The 21,455-nt window shown below is 51.4% G+C and overlaps 2 protein-coding genes and 1 long non-coding RNA gene across 5 annotated transcripts in view; 2 read left to right on the top strand and 1 right to left on the bottom strand.

Moving 5' to 3' along the window:
* EIF2D (eukaryotic translation initiation factor 2D) overlaps positions 1-3,351 on the top strand; it is a 25,063-nt gene extending 21,712 nt beyond the window's left edge. Inside the window, exons 15-16 of the mRNA XM_039227551.1 lie at positions 1,425-1,599; positions 3,149-3,351. Coding sequence (XP_039083482.1) covers positions 1,425-1,599; positions 3,149-3,219 — 246 coding nt within the window. The 3' untranslated portion in view covers positions 3,220-3,351. The remainder of the gene's footprint in view (positions 1-1,424; positions 1,600-3,148) is intronic.
* Positions 3,352-3,866: 515 nt separating this feature from the next.
* Positions 3,867-9,668, top strand: LOC120228928. Of its 2 annotated transcripts, none has more exons than XR_005527627.1 (4): positions 3,867-4,343; positions 4,671-4,741; positions 7,908-8,061; positions 8,276-9,668. It is a non-coding gene; the product is annotated as an uncharacterized LOC120228928 (long non-coding RNA). The 2 variants fall into 2 exon arrangements; XR_005527626.1 differs by having other exon boundaries at positions 3,870-4,208.
* Positions 7,763-21,455, bottom strand: part of RASSF5 (Ras association domain family member 5) — a 64,186-nt gene continuing 50,493 nt past the window's right edge. For both annotated transcript variants that reach the window (XM_039227593.1, XM_039227594.1), the window contains 4 exons: positions 11,927-12,037; positions 10,550-10,847; positions 9,941-10,056; positions 7,763-8,320 (listed from right to left, as the gene is read on the bottom strand). In XM_039227593.1, the coding sequence (XP_039083524.1) occupies positions 8,168-8,320; positions 9,941-10,056; positions 10,550-10,847; positions 11,927-12,037 (678 nt within the window). In that variant the 3' untranslated portion in view covers positions 7,763-8,167. The remainder of the gene's footprint in view (positions 8,321-9,940; positions 10,057-10,549; positions 10,848-11,926; positions 12,038-21,455) is intronic.

Here is a 21,455-nt window from a genome sequence, read left to right as displayed (position 1 = left end):
TTCTCATTGCCGTGTAGTATTCCATGGTATAGATAAACCACATCTTCTTGATCCATTCATCTGTTGATGGACACTTAGGCTCTTTCCATGTTTTAGCTATTGTGGAGAGTGCTGCTATGAACATTGGGGTACATGTGCTCCTATGCCTCAGCATTTCTGTATCCCTTGGGTAAATTCCTAGCAGTGCTATTGCTGGGTCATAAGGGAGTTCTATTGTTAGTTTCCTGAGGAAGCTCCACACTTAAACATTAATTTTTAATATTAATGGTTATGGTTAGAATTGTCCAAAATTAAAATTGGTGCTTTCCAAAATAGGGAGTTATTGTCTGGAGGTACGCAAGCAAAGATCGGGCGACCCCTTGGGGGAAGATGTAGCCAGGAGTTCATGCATCAGATGGGAGTGCTGGAATAGATGTGACCTCTAATGTCATCAATTCTGAGAGTCTCCGGGGCTGCAGTCCCTTGACAGGCCTGGGTTATTTGGAACCTGTGACTTTATTGAGAGCAGCCCTCCCCGACCCACTCCTGATGGTAACACACTCTACCATCTCTAGTCACAAATGCGAGAGAGCTTGTTTCAAAAAGGGGAGAATGGTGATTTTTTTTAAGTGTCAATATTCTTCTTTTTTAATCTCAAAATGACATCTATGTCATTTGTAAAGTTGATGAATAATAGAAAAATGAAATGTGTTCCTGATGAAATGCTTGATATTAAGGAATTATTGTCCATTTATTTTTAGGTGTGATGATGGTTTTGTCTTTATATTTGAGAGAACACTTATCTTTTGGAGCTACGTACAAAAGCATTTGTAGATAAAATGATCTGATGTGCAGGAGGATTTGCTTTAAAGTAATATGGACGGGAATCTAGGTGAATTGAGGTTGATCCTGAGTTGGTAATTGTTGAAGTCAGTGATGGGAACATAGGAGCTCAGTTGTCAGTTCTACTTTTATTTATGTTTTAAATTCTCCATAATAAAAGAACTTTAAAATTTTTTTTAAATCTTTATTTTTGAGAAAGAGAGAGAGTGCAAGCAGAGGAGGGGCAGAGAGAGAGGGAGACACAGAAACCCAAGCAGTCTCCAGGTTCTGAGCTGTCAGCAGAGAGCCTGACATGGGGCTCAAACTCACAAAAGCGAGTTCATGACTTGAGCTGAAATCGGACGCTTAATCGACTGAGCCACTCAGGTGCCCCATAAAAGAATTTTTTAAAAAGTATATGTTACATGTGGGATAGAGAGTATTCCATTAAGTATATATATTGGATGGGATAGAAGGAAACAAAAAGTATAAAAATAAAGTACATGGAGGAAAAGGTACTGTGGGTGTGGGAATGGTGAACATAGAGGCTGTGGAGGCTCCAGAAGGCTCCGGGAAGGGGAGGGCTTGTGGCTACATTTGCCATCAGTCTTCTGTCCCCACAGGTGACTGTGGTCCGGAACTTGGAGGCCTATGGCCTGGACCCATGTTCAGTGGCTGCCATCCTCCAGCATCGATGCCAGGCTAGCACGACTGTCACTCCTGCCCCTGGGGCCAAGGACAGCCTGCAAGTCCAGATCCAGGGGAACCAGGTCCATCACCTCAGCCGGCTGTTGCTTGGTAAGCATCCCCTCTTAAGGAGCAGAGACACCGGCCTAAGTTGGCAGAAATTTTCCCACCAATTCAAGTCACACCAGTCATCAGAATCTATGTGGCCATATGGTTTTTAGTGGCCAGCAAGAGCTGGAGCTAAAATTTGATCCAGATCCTTTGTGCCGCTCCCCCATCTCACCTCCCCGCCAAATTCAGGGCTCTCTCCAGCATGCTATCAGAGTAGTTTCCTTCCTGGCTCTGCCTTTTATAAAACACTTTTTGAGCCTCCAGACTGGGCTAGGTACTTTGCTGGGCTTTATGCAGGCATGATCTCTCTTAATCTGACGATACTGCAGAACCGTTTCTGTTCTGCCCATGAGGGAACTGAGCTTCAGAGAGGTTCAGTACCTTGCCCTGAGATACTCAACTGTTCGGTGTTGTAGCTCAGCTCTGAACTTTGATTTGTCACACCCTAGAGCCTAAGTTCTCTCTACCACCTCAGGGGCTCCCAGCCTCCAGTTTGTCCTCAGTTCACACCATCTCTGCCTGAGTCAGCTTTCTAAAACCAACGTGATCGCATCACTCTCCTGTAAAAACTCCTTATGCCTCATCACTGCCTTCAGAATAAGCTCGTACGCTCAGTAGATAGGAGCCTCCCAGGCCAGATCGCCTTCCACTCAGGGTCTCTGGCAGCTCTCTCCCCCACCCCTGGGCCTCCGCTGTGCTGCCGCCCTTGCTGTTCCCCAGATGCACTGGGCACATTCACACTTGGTGCTTTGGTTCCCTCGCCTGGGGCGCCCTCCCACGCCCACACCTGCTCGACCATAGGGGCTCATTGGCCCAGCTTAGGGGTCACACGAAGCCTGTCTCAGAGCGGCCCCATTTTTTCTGCCCTTAAATTAGCATTTAAGAAGTTGCCAGTGTGGTACTTTCCAGTTGTGCTTATGTTTCTGGTTAGTGTCTGCAGCTTGGCCAATTTTTTCTAATATCAACACTCTGCTAGACTGAGCAGCTTAAGTCAGAGACCTTGCCTTCTTCATCCCGTTCATGCTCAGGGCCTGGCATAGTAAGTGCTCAATAAGCAAATGTATTTTAGGGCCTAAGGCTGTACCCTGTAGCTAATTTTTGGAGTTGACCCTTTTAAGTGAAGAACTCCTATCTGAGATGCTGAGAAGAAATACAGAGGAAAATAGCCAAGCACATGACTAAACACAAACGCACACATTCTCTCTCATGAGAAAATTATAAATGCCTCAAGTATACCTAGAAAGTGGCTATCAGTGTGAAAATTGCTAAAATACACACTTCAGCCATGAGGTATCAGGATAAATGGTCCATCCCAGACGGCTCCCCAGAGGAGCTAGGTTTGAGTTGGGTATAGAAGAGCCAAGTCACATAATGGAAGTTGTTGGAATGGAACTTCACAACAGAAATGAGTACACAGTGGGGCGAGAGGGCTGGGAAGTAGCTATGCGCTGGGTCGGCCCATGGGGGTCTGGGCCAAGGGCAGGTGGTGGCGGGGAGGGAACAGGAGGAGAGCAACCCCACTGAGGAGTTTCTGCTTTTTGGATTGTAGAAGAGTATCAGCTTCCTCGAAAATACATCCAAGGCCTAGAAAAGGCCCCCAAACCTGGCAAGAAGAAGTAACAGACTCTTGTTTCATGCGGACGAGCCAGTGGAAATACAAGCTCTGGGCTGGTAATTTATATGAGCATTTCCAGCTTTTACAAATGAAACCATATAATTCTTTACCAAAATAAATTTTTATTCTAATCTAAATCTGATTTCCCTCGTTTCCTCCACTTAGCTAACATGTAGTAAAATTTTCAAGTCCTACGCCAATTGTTTTTTTAATGTTTATTTATTTTTTGAGAGAGAGAAAGATAGAATGGGAGTGGAGGAGAGGCAGAGGGAATGAGAGAGACCCAGAATCCGAAGCAGGCTCCAGGCTCTGACCTGTCAACACAGAGCCCGACACAGGGCTCGAACTCACGAACTATGAGATCATGACCTAATTTGAAATCAAGAGTCAGAGGCTTAACCAACTGAGCCACCTGGCACCTCAGTCTTATGCCAATTCAAATTGACATAAGAGGCTGTCGTGGAGTGCCTTTTCTATATGTGTGATTTCAGTGGGTTTAGTGCCTTTCCTGCATTCAAGGCCAGAGCACCCATCCTCAGGCAGGTAGGGACCTCCTGTGTTTAAAGCCCCTCCCAGCAAATAGTCCACAGCCTCTTGCTCATCTCTTCCTACTACCCGATTAACCCTTCTAGCCCCAAAATAGTGCCTTCCCATCTCTAAAGGGTTAGTCGTATAGAACCCGAACTCAGCTGTTCTCTACCATCAAGCAAGGCAAAAGAAGAAAGGCTTGGCGCTACTCTGCAGCAACATTTGGGCTAGATAGAAATAAGAAATCCTAAAAGCACATGGGTTTCTCTACAACAGCGATTCTTCCCTAATGCTGGCACGTTGCCACTGGCGATGGTAGATTGTGATGTGGCTGCAGCATGATGGCCTTGTTACAGGGAAGAGTGTTATCCAACAAATGCTTTCTTTAGCCCTGAACTTCTTAACTGGGGGCTCATGGAAGAGGTCTTTAGTTGGTCCTCAGAGGATCTGTGAACTCCATGAAATGGTACGCAAGATTTTTTTGTATGATCATTTTCCTAAGAGAAGTTACCATGCTTTTGCCACATTCCCAGCGGGATCACTGCCAAAAAGGTTCAGAACCGCCGCTCTGGTCCCTGCTCAGTTCCTGGAAGTCACTTCCGTGAGTAAAGCTCTTCTGGTACAAAAGGAAGGAATGAGAGCTGAGCTGAATTCTTTTAGAGCCCTTTGGTTCTTACCGTCAGAGTTCAGTTTACTTCTTTCTTTTCTTTCTCATCTCACTTTTTTTTTTTTAATTGAGATAAGAAAGACTTGAATATATCCGTAATATTCACAAATTACCCATCTGGGGCTGGAAAGGAAGGAATGGATATAAGAGTATATGTGTAACGCCTCCTACCTTTTTCTATTAGACCCAGAATAATAGTCCTTGTCACTTGTGACTTGCTGTAGGTAAACCCCTTAATTTTACTAATCCTCTCTCTGCCAGTACGGGTGTATGGAACCAAGGGAGTTTGACCCCAAACAAGATTCTATTACAACAGAACCTGAGGGACTATGGTATGTATAGTAGTGATGAAATGTGATCCTTATATGAATATAGATAACATGTAGTACTTCATAAGGTTCTTTCACAAACATGATTGGCTTTGCACGGTCTTGGCGGGCGGGATTGGAGGCCCAGAGAGGTTGAATCTTGCCTTGGTGATCTCTGTTAAAGACACAAAGCCAGTAAGCAGTGAGGGTGGGTCTGAAGTGAACATCCACTCCTAACTGTGGCTTAACCAGAATTCTTCCAGGATAGTCCTGTCAGGACCTGTGCTTTGAATGGTGTTTCCAGTAACGATGACACATTTGCATTGAGTCATCTTCCCTTTCCTCCTTGTGAACGGGCAGTAGGTACGGTAGGTACGGTAAGAAGGCTGGGGAAGGTTATGCTGTTTAATGGGTTGGCTGGTTTGTTTCTATGTGCTAAGCCAAACACTATTGAGGTCAAACCCGTAACTTTGAACATAATCCCGTGCGTTACCAGATGAATTTCAGTGAAAAGCAGAAACTGGTTCATGTCTAGGTTTTGGCAAAGTTATTGAAAGACATACTTCTTGGAGGTCTAGGTGAACAAGTGTTACAGATGAGCACCATTCTGGGGTAACTTTAGGGACAGCTATTGGATCGAGCGTTCTCTTATCCAGGGAGCTAGGGAGTGAGCTGGCTGTCACCACTGGAAGGCCGGCAAGAATTCCTCTTAATAGCTTTACATGGCTGCTTCTTGATGGAAGTTAGATAATGCTAATGTGGAAGAGTCTTTTTACTCACCTCATCTAGGCCTCCTCCAGGTGAGCTGATCTTAAACTCTCAGAGGTGCGTCCTATCTGCCTTATTTTTAAATAATTCCAGAAATGGAGGAATCCTTGTCTGCCTGAGTAGCCTGTCCTGATGTCTAATCAGCCTTAGCTCCAGAAAGCCCCCTCCTCTCTTCTCACTCGGGAAGCCCTTCTGTAGCACATCCCCTTTCCTCTCCTGCTCTGGGAGGTGCATGACAGCCGGTCACCGGGGCAGCACCCTCCAGCCCATGAGTCCCGTCCCTTTTCTCCAGATTATCTGAACAGCAGCCTTCACTCCTGTTCACTGGCAAAAGAGAATCTGCCAAGAAGCGCGTGCCCTTCCTTGTTCCCACCCTCTCTCCCAGCTCCCTGTTTCCCAGAGATGGTGAAGGCCAAAGATGTCTCCAGTCTGAATCCTTTTTGCAACGAGCTTTTATTACTTTTTTTAAAACCCATATAAGAAAGACATTTAAAACGAAAATATCCTCAAAACAAACATGTATGCACTGGGCAGCACGAGGGTAGAAGGCACTGACAGCAGTCATACCCACCTCTGGGGGAAGGGATAATCTACACAGACTGTGTTCCAAGGCTTGGGCCTTGGCACGGTTCCTGGGTCTAACTGTGCTTTAGATAAAAGTCGGATTTTCCCCATAACCTTTTTATTTCATAAACACCCCTATCTCTGTATATATAGCTATATGCCCTTATGTATATATGGACGTGACTTATTTTTCCTTCTCAAAAATAAAATGGCCGCCCCATCAGAGGGAGGCCCTCAGCAGCATTCACAGTGGCTGCAGCAGGAGCCGTGCCTTCCGTTAATGTTACAGACATGCAGCATGAAGGAAAAGGGGACTCTCTACCCACTCCCTTTAATATACAGCAGGGAGAGAGATTTCTTACGGGAGGGAAGTGGTAAGGCTGAGCAGGAGATGGCGGATAACCAGGGCTTGGGGGGGTGCTTCTCAAAAATCTTGAGCTGCTAGTAGCTTGTCTTGCTTTTGCAGCTTTGAAGACGACACACAGTTTGGATGACAAGGGGTCAGCATTCCTTCTGGGGTCAGGGGCAATATGGATGCAGTGAAGGGTCAGGGAGGGGACTTCTGAGGCTACACAAAGAAGCTGGGGCTCAACCTGACCCAAGCAGGACCTGGGAAGGCAGAGGAGACTGACGAAGTGGTCTCTCAGAGGCTGGACTGCAAAACCGCCCCTGCTTTGGAAGCTAAAAATTCTCCCTCCGTACGGGAGTGTCTTTATAGTCCTGGCTACTTGCTTCAGTTGTCTGGCTAGTTTATTTTTAAGTTTGCACCTGAACAAGGAGCCAGTACATGTGTAAGTTAGGAATCCGACCCACCCTGTCCACGTAGTTTGACATCACTTCTTGGGAGTCAAAGCCCAGGACCTTAGATGGAAGGAGGCCTTTGACTCTTGACCCACTCTTGGAGGGAGGGCTCTCCTGGCCTTGCCTCCCACACCGCTGTGGTCCTCGCAGGAGCAGGCCAGCCGTAGAGCAACAAGCAAGTGCACCCTGCTCCTGTCTCTCTCTGAAAACAAAAAGGCACTGAGGTCAGCGGGGAGCCAGGCCACAGGCTCACTGAGCGCAGTGCCACAGGCTGGCCCGGGCTTCGGAACACAAAGGACTCCTGTGTTGGCTGAGCTGGAGGTTCCCCAGGCTGTAATCAAGGCAGCTCCTCTACAGCACCTGGAGACCCCAGAGTCCTGGCGGGAGGAGAGAGGCAGCGCCGCAGGCCACGGGGGACAGCAGCACAGCCAGGCTGTCCCCAGCTCCCTGGCGGGGGGAAGGCCGGAGACAAGTTGGACACACTTCTCTGTGACGCTTTTTGGCTTTCTCAGACTGCCTGATTTCCACTCTCCCAGGAGACATTTAAAGTGGTAAATGGCTGGTTTCCCTTTGGTGGAAACACATGATGATGATGTCAATGTCAAATTCAAAACTGTAACAAAAACAAACACTTGTTTGTTCATGACAAAGACGTGACTGTCACACTTGCGCAGATATATATGCCTTTGGGTTTACATGTGCACAGACTCTTGAGTGATGAGGGCCGGGGTGGGCTGCAGCTTCTCTGGAACTCTCTGAGCCAGCCTCAGCTTTGGTGCTCCCTACCTGAGCATCTGGGGCCAGTGGCTTTATGACCTTCCCTTGAGCATGAACAATGGGCACCTTGGGACAGTGAGGGGACAGTCCTCTTACGAGCATTATCCTGCTTTCCAGGGCTCAGCTCAGATCTGCTAAAGGAACATGCTACAATTTTTTACTCATAAATAAAGGTCTGTGGGTGGCAAATACGAGAGAAACTGAAGACGAGTAAAAGCCAGAGAAAGAACATAACAGCTCTAAAACCTTTCTTCTTTCCTTTGCCGGCTGGTGTGAACAGTTCCAGTCCGGTGAGGAGAGGGGCAGCCGGTTGGCTTCCGGAAGGATCGCCGAGGACCGCGGCTGCTCTCTCCCCCATCCTTCTCGGCAGCGAGTGGCAGGCCTGCGCACACCCGTGTCCCTCAGAGGTTTCGGACCACATCTGGGACTGCCAGGTGGGCACAAAAGCACCCGCCGGAGGTGTCCTGAGAAAAAGTGTCTGTTGCAAAATAATAATCATAAAAATAAATCCACGGGCACCAGAAGAGGAAGCAGGACCGGTTACCCAGGTTTGCCCTGGGATTCTCTTAGGGCCTCCTCCAGTCTCTGCCTAAACTTGTCATACTTCTTCTGCACTTGTTGGATTTTGTCCTGCTCCTCTTTTTCCAGGATCGTTAGGAAGTTCTGGAGCTCGGGGATGGAGAAGGCGTCCCACTGCGAGGCATGAGGGGGATGAGGGAGAAACAGAAGAGGAGACCGGTCAGAAGCCGCACCAGCTGAGGGGCCCACACTGCCTCCCGCGTGTGCATGGTTCACAAACGGTGTGCTACTGAGTAGGCAGAGGCAGGGCATAAAGCTTGGGTTTCCCTTGTCATACCAGCAACCAGATTTCAGATCCTGGCATCTCATGACCAAAAGGTACCAGTCCATGAATGGTGTTTTATTTGGAGGATCAACCATCTTCCATTTTGTCTGTGGCAGCTGAGATCTGCCCGGGGCCCCCGCTGGCCTGTTTAGCTGTCTGCTGTGGGGCGATGAGCCACTGGCTCTCAGTGTGCAGACCCCCAAGAGGCAGATGAGCTGGACTCGGCCTCCGGAGACCAGGTTTCAGCCTGACTGCACCACATGGTCTTGGGCACATCACCGCACCCTTCACCTGCCTGTTCATCTGCCACCGGCTTCGGGTATCCGCCCCCCTTGGCCGGCAGAGCAGACAACGTGGTGACATAACCTGTAAAGCTCTGCAGAGCCCGGCTGGCCCAGGCCTGCCCCGATGGGACCTGGACCCCCAGGGCAGAAGGCCCGGCTCACTGCTCTCAGGCTGACCCAGGAGCAGAGCCCCCGCCCCACTCTGTGGAGCCAGGGATTTTGACTCCTAAGCTCTTTGGAGCACTAAAGAATATTCAGGTTTATCTAGTTTAATCCCCACATTGCATCACTGAGGAGACGGAAGCCCACGAAGGGAAGGTGGAAGGGCTGCTGGGACAGAGCTGTGGCAGCACAATGGGAATTAGAGCCCTGGTCCCTGAACTCCAGGCCCGTGAGCTCTGCGCCGGGCCAGCAGCGTCGGACATTGTCTGCAGAGTACTTTTTCTGAACAAAATCTTACGCACTTCGATGTATAAAGCAGACAGGGGAGGCAGAGCTGCCGGCCTGAAGCAGGGAGAAGGGACAGAGCCCTAACACCCGCCTGGACGCCCCGCATCTCCATGGCGACTCCTGAGACCACTCCCACTAGGCAGAGGCCTCCACCCAGCACAGCGGGTGCTCCCCACCCCGGCCACTCCGTGACTCCAACTGCCAAGTACCCCAGGCCACGGAGAGCGCCAGCCTGATCGCACCCTCATTCGCGCCGCCAGACGGGACTCTGAGGGACTCCCCTTTTTGGAAGGAGGTCGGTTTTTAAGAACCAGGAAGAGACCCATGGCTCAAACATCTCAGTGTGTCTGAGACGGAGCTTGCCGGGCCTCAGGCCATTCTGGAGCAAAAATCACCTGGTGAACATACAACTTCCCCAGTGCCCCTCCACCCTGGGTTTTCAGAAATAAAGCCCATGAAATCCTTCCTTTCCACAGACCTTGCCAGACACAGGCCCTGACTTGCATCCCCCAGGATGCTTACAGTCCTGGCTTCGGACACCAAACCTCCTTGGCCCAGCACTTAGCCCGGCTCTACTTTCTCAGCCCATGTTCCCAGCTGCCTCAGCAGCTGCTGCTGCTGCTGCTACGGGGCCCCCACCTATGCTGGGCAGTGAGGACAACACCCATGAGGGTGCCCCCTCGAGGGTGCCCTGAGGGCTGGGTTTGTGCAACCAGCAAAGGAGCCCATACCTACCTCCACCTCTCCAGTTTCATTCTCCTTGAGCACAAAGCTGAGGACGTCATTGTCAGGCCCAGCCAGCAAGCGCAGGTACAGGGGGCAATCAGCGATAGAGAGTTTCTGGAAGAGCACTGCAAACCAAAGGAGGGAGTTAGGGGCTTATCTCGGAAAAGAGGGGCAGAGGCCCATGGTCGGGGGTGGGACAGACCCAGAAACGCCGACATGGGGTGGTTATAACCGGAAGTAGCCAAACTTTCAACGTAATTAAATGAACCTGAAGAGAAGACCTGGGGAGTGGCCTTTTATCTTTAGTGTCTGCTCAGTTTGAAACTTGTTTCCACTCGCGTCACCTAAAAGATTAGCAGTGGTGGGCGGTTTCTCTCCCATTCCACAGATCAGGAAGTGGGAGGCCAGGGTGTGGTCTTCCTGCGGTCACTATAAAGCGAGGGGCACTGAGAGCAGGGGTGCGCTCCCCTCCCCGTCAAGCTCTCCACCCAGAGTGCCCACGGGGCCCTTACACGCGGCTGGAGTGCAGTGCCCAGTGGGAGCCCGGTCCTCCCACCCACGTCTGGCAGCGGCTGAGTGGGAGACCTGGTTTCTGGTCAGGAGCCTGCTCTCGCGTACCTTGCCCGTCCTTGTGTATCCGCTTAAAAAGTGCAAACTTCTGGGGATTGTCCACAACCATGAACTTCTTGAGCAGCCCCTGGATGACCTCACTGACTGTCGTGGTGCTGCTGATGTGCAGCTGCTTGATGGCATCCAGAGGAAGATAGAAGGACGTCCGCTTGTCCGTGGTGGCTGCCAGGTTCACTTCCTTGATGGCGTCGTAGATGGACTGGGGCCGGATCCCTGCAGGCACGGTCACTGGCCGCCGAAGTTTCAAGTGCACTTTGATGAAACCCGTGTAGGTGCCATCTTCACTCTGAGGAACAGGGGGGCGGGGTGCCACATGGGTCAGCTTGGGTCTGTCATGCATGATCCTAGCTGCCACTCTCGGCCACTGCCCCAGATGGAGGGCAGGGGGTGGGGTGGTTGCAGAGGCCTTTCCAGTCAGCCCCCCACCTGTCTCCCCGAGTTCCTTCCCGTCTCTGCTGACGCGGAAGTGCTGGAGGGCGGAGACACTGCCCCCCCCCGCCCCCACCAGCCCCGCACTGGGCCAGGAGAAGGCACACAGTATCCAGCAACCCGGGAGGACACGAGGGACTGCTGCGGCTTTTGCTCTGGGGGCTCAGACCCTTTGCCTCAATCCCCTGCCTTTGGGGAGTCCCCACTCCTGGGAGGCAGGGTGTGGGAGGAGCAGGCAGGCTCTGTAATGAGGCCCCTGGAGAACCAACCCACCGGACCTCCTGCATTTCCTTCCCGAACCAGCAGCCAAGACGTAAAGCCCAGGTCCACCGGGGAGACGATTTTCTAGTGCACCATCTGGCTGAAGCCCCAGAGAGCCAGTTGCTACCCGCCACCAGCAGGGGGCAGGGTTCTTCTACCTTCTCCTTCCCTTCCCACGGAAGGTGGCCTTCCCGAGCCTGGCACAGAGTTGGTGCCTCCCCGCTAAGAGCTCTGCACAATCTAAGGAAGCCTCCCGAGATGCAGGCTGTAACAGTGCAACAACCAAGAGGGAGTGGATGAGGAGCTGCGAACCGCCCTTGTGAGGCCTTCCTGAGGGCGGAGCAGTACCAGGTCACTCGATGTTATTTAAATCCCACAAGAGCTTCGACAAGTGCGCACCAGTATCTCTATTTCACACTGGAGCTCAGGGACATTAAGGTTTCCCAAAGCGAAAAATGGGAAGAGCCAGAGACTGATTTGGATCTTGTTCTAAAGCCCATTCTATTTCCCTGCAGCTGCAGGGGTGGATCCCTGACCTTGGCCCTGGGTTCTCAGCCTTGCACAAGCCCCCAGGCCTGGAGAAAGGGGAGGGGCCTCAGAGGGGCCGCCCCAGAGCCTAGAGGTGGAGTCGGGAGCGCAGTTGGGGGGGCAGTGGGGGAGCCGGGTCCTGCGCACCAGCTTCATGCCCAGGCAGTTCTTCTCCCGGGTGTTGTAACTGTCAATCTTCTGCTTGATCTCCTGAAGTGTGGGCGGGCGCTGCGTCTCCTCAGGGGGTTTGCAGACATTCTGGAACATAGAAGTGAGAGTGGGTATGCAGTGTATGAGAAAGAGTAGGACCACCCCCTCCCAAAGGCCTCCCTGACCAAGCATAGGGGAGCACCAGCCCCACAGGGTAAAAACTAATCCATGGGCTCAAGCTGAGAATAATCTGAGGTCAAAAGTCAGTGGCACCACTGCCTAGCCCGCCAGCCCTGGGGAAGTAACTCTAAACCTCAGTCTCCTCACCTGTGAAATGGGAACAATAACTACCCTTCAGGCTTGCTGCGAGACTAGCATGCACATGCCCAGCACATGGCATGGACTACAAATCTGGTGAATCAGCAGAGCAGCATTTGCTCCGGGAGGGTTGCTATGGAAAAGATAGCATTTAGATGCTATGGGAGATGCAGAGAAATGCAAGCCGCAGTCCAGCTCCTCAAGGAAGCAACAATAGAGCTGGAGAGAAAGGAACGTACACGCAGTCCCAGCATATGCTGACGGGAATGACAGTAATTCGCCCAGACCCAGGGAACCAAAGGCACATGAGCAACAGTTCAGACCCCACATCACCAGCCACAGAGTTTTGCACATAAGTCAGTTCAGCTGATCCTTGAATAATACAGGTTTGAACTGCATGGATCCACTTAGACACAAATTCTTTCTTGATAAATACATGCCAGTGCTGTAAATGTATTTTCTCTCCCTTATGATTCTCTTCATAACATTTTATTTTCCCTAGCTCACTTTATTGTAAGAATGCAGTGTATAATACATCTAACATACAAAACTGGGTTAATCGACTGTTCATGTTATTGGTAAGGTTTCTGGGCAACAGTAGGCTATCAGTGGTTAAGGTTTGGGGGTGTTAAAAGTTACACTCAGATTTTTTGTGGTGCAGGGGGGAGGTCCAGCGCCCCCGACCCTGACGTTGCTCAGGAGTGAACTGCATATATTTGTCAAATGAGCAAACCAGAAAGGGCCAGGGCGCTGTCCTTCTACAATAATTGAAAGAATCCGCCTCCTCTCCTAGGGGCACGGGGACAACCAGCATCTTCTCAGCACGTCCTCTGTGCCAAGAACTTGGCACGCACAGTCTCTTAATCCTCATGAACCAAAACCGTGAGATGGAGTTGATTACCTACATTTTGCAAGTGAGATAAGCAGGACTAGGAGCAGTTCAGTAACTCGCCTAGAGCTCTGTCCATATATGTGCAGAACTAAGAGGAAACTTCAAGGCCATTCTGTTGTGTCCTTCCCAGGGGCTTCCCTGGTGCCCCCTCCCCCCGGGGAAGGGGAAGGGAAGAACAAAACTGAAGAAGCAGCTGGAGGTCAGTGTCCTTCACACTGCAGAGGGGGGGGGGGTCAGGGCTCTCAGCAACTCTGTCCCTCCATCAATTCCCTACATTTCTCCCAATTTCCCTGCTACCTAGCTGCTCAATCTTGTCTCCATGCTGCCTGTGTGGGGCCCGGAATGCAGGAGCCACGGTTTGGGAAAACAAATAAATAGGTTGGTAAATAACAAAAAACAAAAACAAAATAACCCCCCTCCCCCCCCACCCAGAATTCGCCTGATTTTATAAATCCAGCAGACTCCGGGCGGGTCCAGGAATCTCCTTTGGCAAATGAGGAAAGTGAGGCCCAGAGAGGGAAGCCGCTGTGTTCTCCGGCTGCAGCCCTGACACTGCCCTGCAGGAGTGTGGTCTGGGGGTGGGGGGTACTTCACACCCACCCTGTCAGTGCAACACCAGACCGCTGAACACAATGGGCCGCTGAACACAATGGGCCACCCCCAACAGAGCCTGGCCTCCCTCCGAAAGCCTCCATGGGGATGAGACACACTCAGCAGGAGGCCCTCACTTCCTCCCCCTGCTTTCCCACCCCCCAGAGCCTGTAATGGGTTCTGTGGCCGCCACGGGGAGCTGGTGTGGCCCCCGCCCGTGCCCCTCTGCATGGAGATAAGCCGCCACCCCTCTTCCATCCCAGCATCTTCCCTTGGGCCTGTCTGCTCCCGCCTGTACTCCTCCTCAGGGGTCCTGAAAATAACAGCATTGTGCTACCTACTTCCACATACCTTTCTCATGTACCTACACTACTCCCATTTTATAGACTACAAAACTGAGGCTTGGAGAGATTAAGGAACATCTCTGTGGTCCCACTGCTAGTAAGCATCTGAGTAGGGCCTAAAACAGAGTCCCTGTAAGTCTGGAGCCCATGTTCTCAATTCACCACATGGCCACTTCTAGGCCACTTCTGCCACTCCCATAATGCCCACTGAAATCCCACGCCTCAGGGCTATGGTGTGCTGCTATTACACCAAAGGCCTATAAACTATGGGACTTGTGAAACATTCATCCACGGTGTATCTGGTCAGCGGGCCAGGCCCCAGAGGCATCAGGACCCACGGGCATCACCTGCAAAGACGTCAAGGAAGGACTTATCTCTCAAGTGGGATGTAGCTGCCAGGAGGTAGGACCCACCCTTTTCCTCCATGGCCACTCAGACCCCCAAACTGGACCTTGATCCCATCGAAGACCACACAGCGGGGAGCACAGGCCAGGGCATCTCCTGTTTGCTCCAGGTAAGTAGCAGTGATGTGAGCCTCACAGAGTGTCTTCATTCACTGTCACTGCTCCTCTGGAGCCCGCATCCATCCCCACAGTTAGTTCCTGGAGGCACACACTGCCCCAGAGACCCGCTCAACCCTCCCCGCAATGGGGTGCATCCCTAGGGGGCCAGATGTGCCTGGCCATGGCCCAACCCGGGGAGCTTCCCATCAGAAAGACTGGTTATCTAGCTGCTATCATGTGGCCCATTCTGCATTGCTGAAGCACATAGGCTGTCCCCTCCTCAGGAGTTAACAGCTTTCTCATGCTTCTCTCCAAAAAAAAAAAAAAGTTAAATGATGGAAACTCTAGAAGCTCCTTAAAGATCTCCTTTCATAATTTCCAACTGAGCTGCCGCCATTTCCCTGTCAGAAAAGGCAGCTGTGTCATGGCTTTCAAAGCCAACTGTTCCAGGCCTGGGTTTGTATACAGCAGGAGTCAGAGCCACTGTAGCTAGAGGTTTCTTCTTCTTCCTGTTCCCCTTTCCTTCTGCAGATAACCCATCTGTTCACCCCCTCGCCCACCACAAACCTGGGGAAGTGACGCAAGCATCCGTGACCACCCCTGCCAGGGCTGACGACGCAGAAGACAGCTGTCCTGATGCCACCGCCCCATCGCAGAGTGCTGGGAACCCGGTGGAGCCCACAGCCTGCACCCAGGGCTACGGTGGCTGCTGCCCACGCCACATCTGCCAGACAAGCTCTGACCCATGGATGGAATGAGTCGGCCAGCCAGGGAGCCAGCGAGCCACAGCCGCGAGAGCCCCTCCCTGGGATGGTACAGAATCCAGGCCAGTGGCTCACTCTTTTTTTTTTTTTTTTAATTGTTTTTAATGTTTATTTATTTATTTTGAGGGAGAGAGTGTGTAAGCAAGGGAGGGGCAGAGAGAGAGGGAAAGAAAGAATCCCAAGCAGGCTCCGCACTGTCAGCACAGAGCCCGATGTGGGGCTCGAACCCACGAACCATGAGATCATGACCTGAGCCGAAATCAGGAGTTGGACGCTTAACCAACTGAACTCCCCCGGCGCCCCTAGGCCCATGGTTCTCAAACTTGGCTACACACGAAATCATCTAAGTATCTCTAGAAACACAGTTCGGGCTCCATCCTGGAGATTCCGATTTATGGCCTGGCAGAGGGACTTTTTAAATCTCCCAGGTAATTCTAACGTTCAGCAGTGCTTGCGAAGAACTGGTACCGACCCCTCGCCGGCAATTTCAGATCCCAAGGGTTGTCAACCAGCAGCAGAATTCACGCTTGGGCACCCACAGATACTCATGCCTGAAGGTTTACCTAAAAGGAGGTATCTGCTCTGTGAACAAAATCAATAATATAGTAATCTTCAGAGGGTAAAGCAAAGACCTCAATTTCTATCTACCTGCCAGATTTTCAAGTCCTCAAAGTGAAAGATTTGTTTCCATCCACAGGTACAAAGCTAGAAGCCATGTAGATAGAGTTTTGTCACCTAGGGTAGCCCAAGATGGAGACAGAATGGGGAACTCACTCTGTTATGACTTAAGAAATACGGGCATGGGCCTGGGAGGTGTCCCTCACTGGGGGGTTTACACATCTCGGTCCATCTGGCATGGAATTCATGCACTCTGATTAAGCCCCTGGCATTGGTGGCAGATGGTTTAGCCACTCCCAACGCAGCTGGCACATCCAGGGCACAGGGGAAAAGCACGTTTGTGCTCCCACATCCTAAGCTATGGGAAGGGCTGTGTTGCCTCTCAGCACTCATGTTTATTAGGGTGCAGCCACATGAAGAGGCTGGGTGCTAGGACTTAGAACAGAAATGCTCTCCTGAGAGAGGGATCCTCAAACTTTTCTATGAAAACATCACAGGGCACGTGGGTGGCTGAGTCGATTAAGCCTTGGACTCTTGGTTTCAGTTCAGGTCACAATCTCATAGTTTCATGAGTTCGAGCCCCAGGTTGGGCTCTGCGCTGTCAGTGCAGAGCCTGCTTGTGGTTCTCTCTCTCTCTCCTTCTTTCTCTGCACCTCCCACTCGTGCTCTCTCTCAAAAATAAATAAATAAACAAAAAAAATTATCCTTGGGGCGCCTGGGTGGCTCAGTAGATTGAGCGTCTGACTTTGGCTCAGGTCATGATCTCACCGTTCATGGGTTTGAGCCCCGCATTCAGCTCTGCACTGAGAGCTCAGAGCCTGGGGCCTGCTTTGGATTCTGGGTCTCCCTCTCTCTCTGCCCCTCCCCTGCTGGCGTGCACGCCCCCACACGTGCGCTCGCTCTCTCTCTCAAATAAATAAACACTAAAAAAGATTATCCTTAACATCAACATTACAAGGACCATCCCTTGTGGTCGGGAACCTATCTCAGAGCAGATTTACCTGACGTTGAATTGTACTTTAAAAGAAACCCAGGGGTAGATGGGTAGCTCGGTTGGTTAAGGGTCTGACTCTTGATTTTGGCTCAGGTCATGATCTCGAGGTCCATGAGTTTAAGCCCCCCATCAGGTTCCGTGCTGACAGTGCAGAGCCTGCTTGGGACCCTCCCTCTCTCTCTCTCTCTCTCTCTGCCCCTCCCATGCGCTCTCTCTCAAAAGTAAGTTAAAAAAAAAAAAAGAAACCCAAAACATTAGTTAACTCTGCATTCTTTTTTATTAAAGTTTTTTTTTTAATTTATTTACTTTGAGAGAGACAAAGAGAGAATGAGTGGGGAAGGGGGAGAGGGAGAGGGAGAGAGAGAGAGAGAGAGAGAATCCCAAGCAGGCTCTGCACTGTCAGCACAGAGCCCCACATGGGGCTCGAACTCATGAAGCCATGAGATCATGACCTAAGCCCCTGAGCCAAAATCAAGAGTCGGACAGCAGAAAGGTCAAGGCTAACCCACGTCTAAAGCTAGCACTATATCATCTAGCACTTACATACTCATCTACTTATAGTAACCTCCAAGTAGACCATCTCTAGTTGTCTTCTCAACTAGAGTGAATTCTCTTAGTGACTTACACCATGCTTCTGTTTCTTCTCTATGCCCAGTGGCACCAAGCATGAAGCAGACACTTGCGCAAGAACCTTCAGTGGCTCCCTATTGCCTACAAGGGGTGAGGGTGGGGGGAAAGATCTTACTTTTCCCTAGGGATTACAGAGCAGTGAGCCTTGGATTTCAGTGTGGACTGAGTTCCATAAGAGAGGCACCTATACCCATCTTATCCATCACAGCATCTCAGAGCCCAGAGCTTAGGTGCATGTTGGAACAAGTAGTGGCCGAGGAAATACTTGCAGGATGAATGTAAGTGTGCGTATGGGTTCTGACCCCCCATTACTAAGTGATCTTGAGGAAATCCGATAATCTCCTTAAGCCTCAGTTTTTGTTCTCGGAAATACAAACCCTTTATTGCCTGATAGGATTCAGGGAAGGGGAGACCAAATGAGATAATGGGTGCAAAACTGTTTTGGAAATTATCAAACCCATCCCAAGGCACATATTGTTATGATCATCCCAGGCTTACAAAGTCCTTCCCCTAGGAGCCAATCTCATTTCTCATTTTCCTTGCACACTCAATCAGCCTTGACCACCATGCCAAAGAGTTTGTTGGCTCTGGTGGCTGGCAAGCGTTTTTTTTTTGCAAAGGACCAGGTAGTAAATACTTTGGGCTTTGCTGGCCATACAGTCTTTGTTGCAACTACTTACCTCTGCCACTGTAGCACAAAACAGCCACGGCATGAGCGTGGCTATGTTTCAATAAGCCTTTATTTATGGCATCTGGTGCACGAGCAGTAGTTTGCTCACCTCTGCTCTACAGCACTGGATGGTTTCTCCCACTTAGAGCACACAGCTCCCCTGTCCCCTAGTGCCTCGCCCATGGCGGGGTCCTCCTTCTCTGCTCTCCTAATATAGGAGATCCCTGACGTTTTCATTCCCAATCGGAGGCAGGTCTATACAGGTTTGTACTGGACGCTGCCTTTCTTCTGAATGATACTCTTGCCGAGGGCCATGTACTTCCTGTGTTTCCCCGTGTACTTCCTGTGTTTCCTCACACCCCAGTCCTCACTCTCACTAATAGATACATTGCACAAATAGGCAAAGGCTTCATCACCTCCCCGGGGTTGTGCTTACTCTCTTCCCGTCTCCCATGAGGAGGCAGCAAGCCGGCTGAGGAGGGGATGCCCGTGGGCACAGGGCGCTGGCTCACTCACGAGGCTCAGGGACTGACTCCCAAACCCCAGCCCCGTGGCCCCAACGCCTCAGATTCCTGTCGTCGCCAAGCTGCAAATTACCACATGCCACGGGCCTCTGCAGCTGCTGGCTGACAAACCCACTGCTGCCAGGACCATGGAGGTGCCTTCACAGCCCGTGTGGCCGCATGTGGATCTAATTATTGCTGCCTTTTATTGTTTAATTATTATTTCACACGTGTTAATCCATCTTCCCAATTAGATGCTCCCTGGAGGGAGACAGGCATGATGTCTGATGATCGCGCTTCTGTCCTACCCCCAGCAAGGCTCTGCCAAGCTCCGTGGTGACCTCCAAGGAGGAGGCAGGGAGAGGCTGGAGTAGCCTGGGCGGCGCCCAGCCCAGAGCCCCGCCACACACTGCAGTCAGGCCCAGGACGTGTCCCGCTGCCCTGCACCCCGAGGGGCCGATGCCAAGGCAGGGGCCGCACGGGCCGCAGGCGTTGGCTGGCTGGCCAGCCCTGTGGCTCAGCTCTTTACAGTTTCCTGGTAAGAACCAGCGCAGCACCATCATGACCGATGACCTCCAGAAAGTCACTTCCCCTCTCAGGGCCTCAGTTTCCTCATCTGCGAAATCATGAAGTGAGACCCCCTTTGCAGGGCTACGAGTTTACATCGGAGGGTGGTTTCCTTCATCACTGCTTCCTCTTCTATTTCAGAGAACTGGGGGTGGGGGTGGGGGCCCCTCGGAGGACGGCTGGGCTTGTCTGAATCGCGGTGGTAACGACTGTTCTAAGATGGTATAAGAACGTTTCTAACCTCTACAGCCTTACTTGTCCCATCACTGACCACTTGCTTTCCCTGCTCGTCTGCAAGTCACCATGTTAGCCAAGCTCAAGTAGGTTTACACCCCCCTAACTCACACAACTCAAGAAAACAAAACAAAAACTATCCCGGAAGCCATTCACCATGATGCTTTGCCACATTTCCTCTTTCTCAGCTCTTAGCAAATCTGCCAGCAGCCATTCTCTTGCCCCTTGGAAGCCATCCCCAGGCCTACGTGGGGACAGGGGAGGCCGCATGAGGTGCTACCGCACGAGGAGGACCATCAGCAGACACCTCCCCCCACCCTGCTGCCCAACAGCGGCGCGGGCCCCCCACACCTGATGTGTCTGTTAAGCCTTTCCTAAATAGGGACCTCAGAGGAAAGGGGCAGACACCCATCTGTCTGGGCTGGGTTCGGAACACCCTGCTCAAAGCCCAGACCACATTCAAGGCTCATTGGTCCCTTTGTGATGGCCTCAACCAGATGGGAAAGAGGAAGCCCCACGGGGCCTCACCGCAGGGTCCCCTCCCAGGTCCCGGATGGTCTGTGTTCTGGAACGACTGTCCCAGACTCACCCTGGGAAGTGAAGGGCTTGGTTCCCCCAGATCCTGCCACGGAGCTGTCCAATGTCCCAGAAATAAAAGGGTTGGAAACTCCTAAACTGTGTTCTCCAGTAGGTTAATCCCACCAGAGAAGGAAGAAAGGGGCTTCATCAGGGACCTAATCTCTACAAGCAGAGGGATTTGAGCTGCTCTGGTGCGAGGAGGGGGGGATGTAGAGGAGCAGGAAATAAAAAGCTGGTGGGACTTGAGAAACTGGAAAGCGACCGAGGTCCCCAAAGACAAAAATGTAGAGCAGATGGTCAATGCAGACAGTCACTCAACAGTAACTGATTGAGTTGCCCATGGGGTGAGGAGTGTGAAAGGCACCTTGGGACATGCAAGTGGCCGGCCGTGGCCCCCATCCTGGAGAGCGCACAGGCTATCTGCGGAGGGAAGGCAGAGATGCGTGCACCGTGAAATACCAGACAGCGTGCGCATCCCGCGCAGAGCCTCGGCGCTTTCTGGGCAGCCAGATCAGCTCCGCGTGTGTGCACGTGATGAAGGCCATGTCAGCGGGTCCCCGGACTGCCCGCGTGTCCCGGAGCCTGCACACTGTGTCCCTCGCTGCAGTGGCCATCTCAGTCTACAAGCCTGGGCAAGTCATCTGGGGTGAGTCACGACCAGGGGACACCAGCCCCCTGCAGGCCTTGTAGCTGCAGTGAGCTGGGTTCAAGCCCTGCAGTGCTTCATGATAATAATAAAAATCACCAACAGGCCAGCGCTTCACAGTCACAACCTCATTTAGTCTTTGGCATAACTCAGTGAGGGCGGTATGGACCACACTGCCCTGCACAGGGGCGTGCCCTCAGTTGTCTGAGCACGTGGGCAAGTCAATCTCCCTGAGATGCGGATTTCTGTCCGAGAAATGCAGATAACAAGGCCTCCTATACACATTTGTCGCAGGGGTGAAATGAGACTGCACACCTGGAAGTGCTTAGCACAATGCACACATACAGTAAGCACTCAATAAACAGTAGCTAGTGAACCATCACTGTAACTGTCGGTAACAGCAGCAGGCGTCTGTTTGGCGGGGCGGAAGACAGGTTGGGTGGTGGGGCTGACTCAACATGGGAGTCTTCTTGCCTTAACCTTGATCTCTGACAGGCCCTTCAGCCACAGCAGGTTATGACTCTGCGTCCTAAGCACTTTTGTCTTCAGTGCCATGGCCCTCCCTTCCTCCATTAAAAAAAAAAGAAAAAAAAGACTGTAAAATTTTAATTATATATTTTAACTAATGTATTTTTCCAATTTTTTCCCAAAAGATTGGAAAAATATATTCATA

Source organism: Hyaena hyaena, unplaced genomic scaffold (genome assembly GCF_003009895.1).
Source record: "Hyaena hyaena isolate Hyena2069 unplaced genomic scaffold, ASM300989v1 scaffold_28, whole genome shotgun sequence".
Classification (NCBI taxonomy): domain Eukaryota; kingdom Metazoa; phylum Chordata; class Mammalia; order Carnivora; family Hyaenidae; genus Hyaena; species Hyaena hyaena.
The sequence above is the reverse complement of the archived record's forward strand: the minus strand, read 5'-3'. Positions and strand labels throughout refer to the sequence as shown.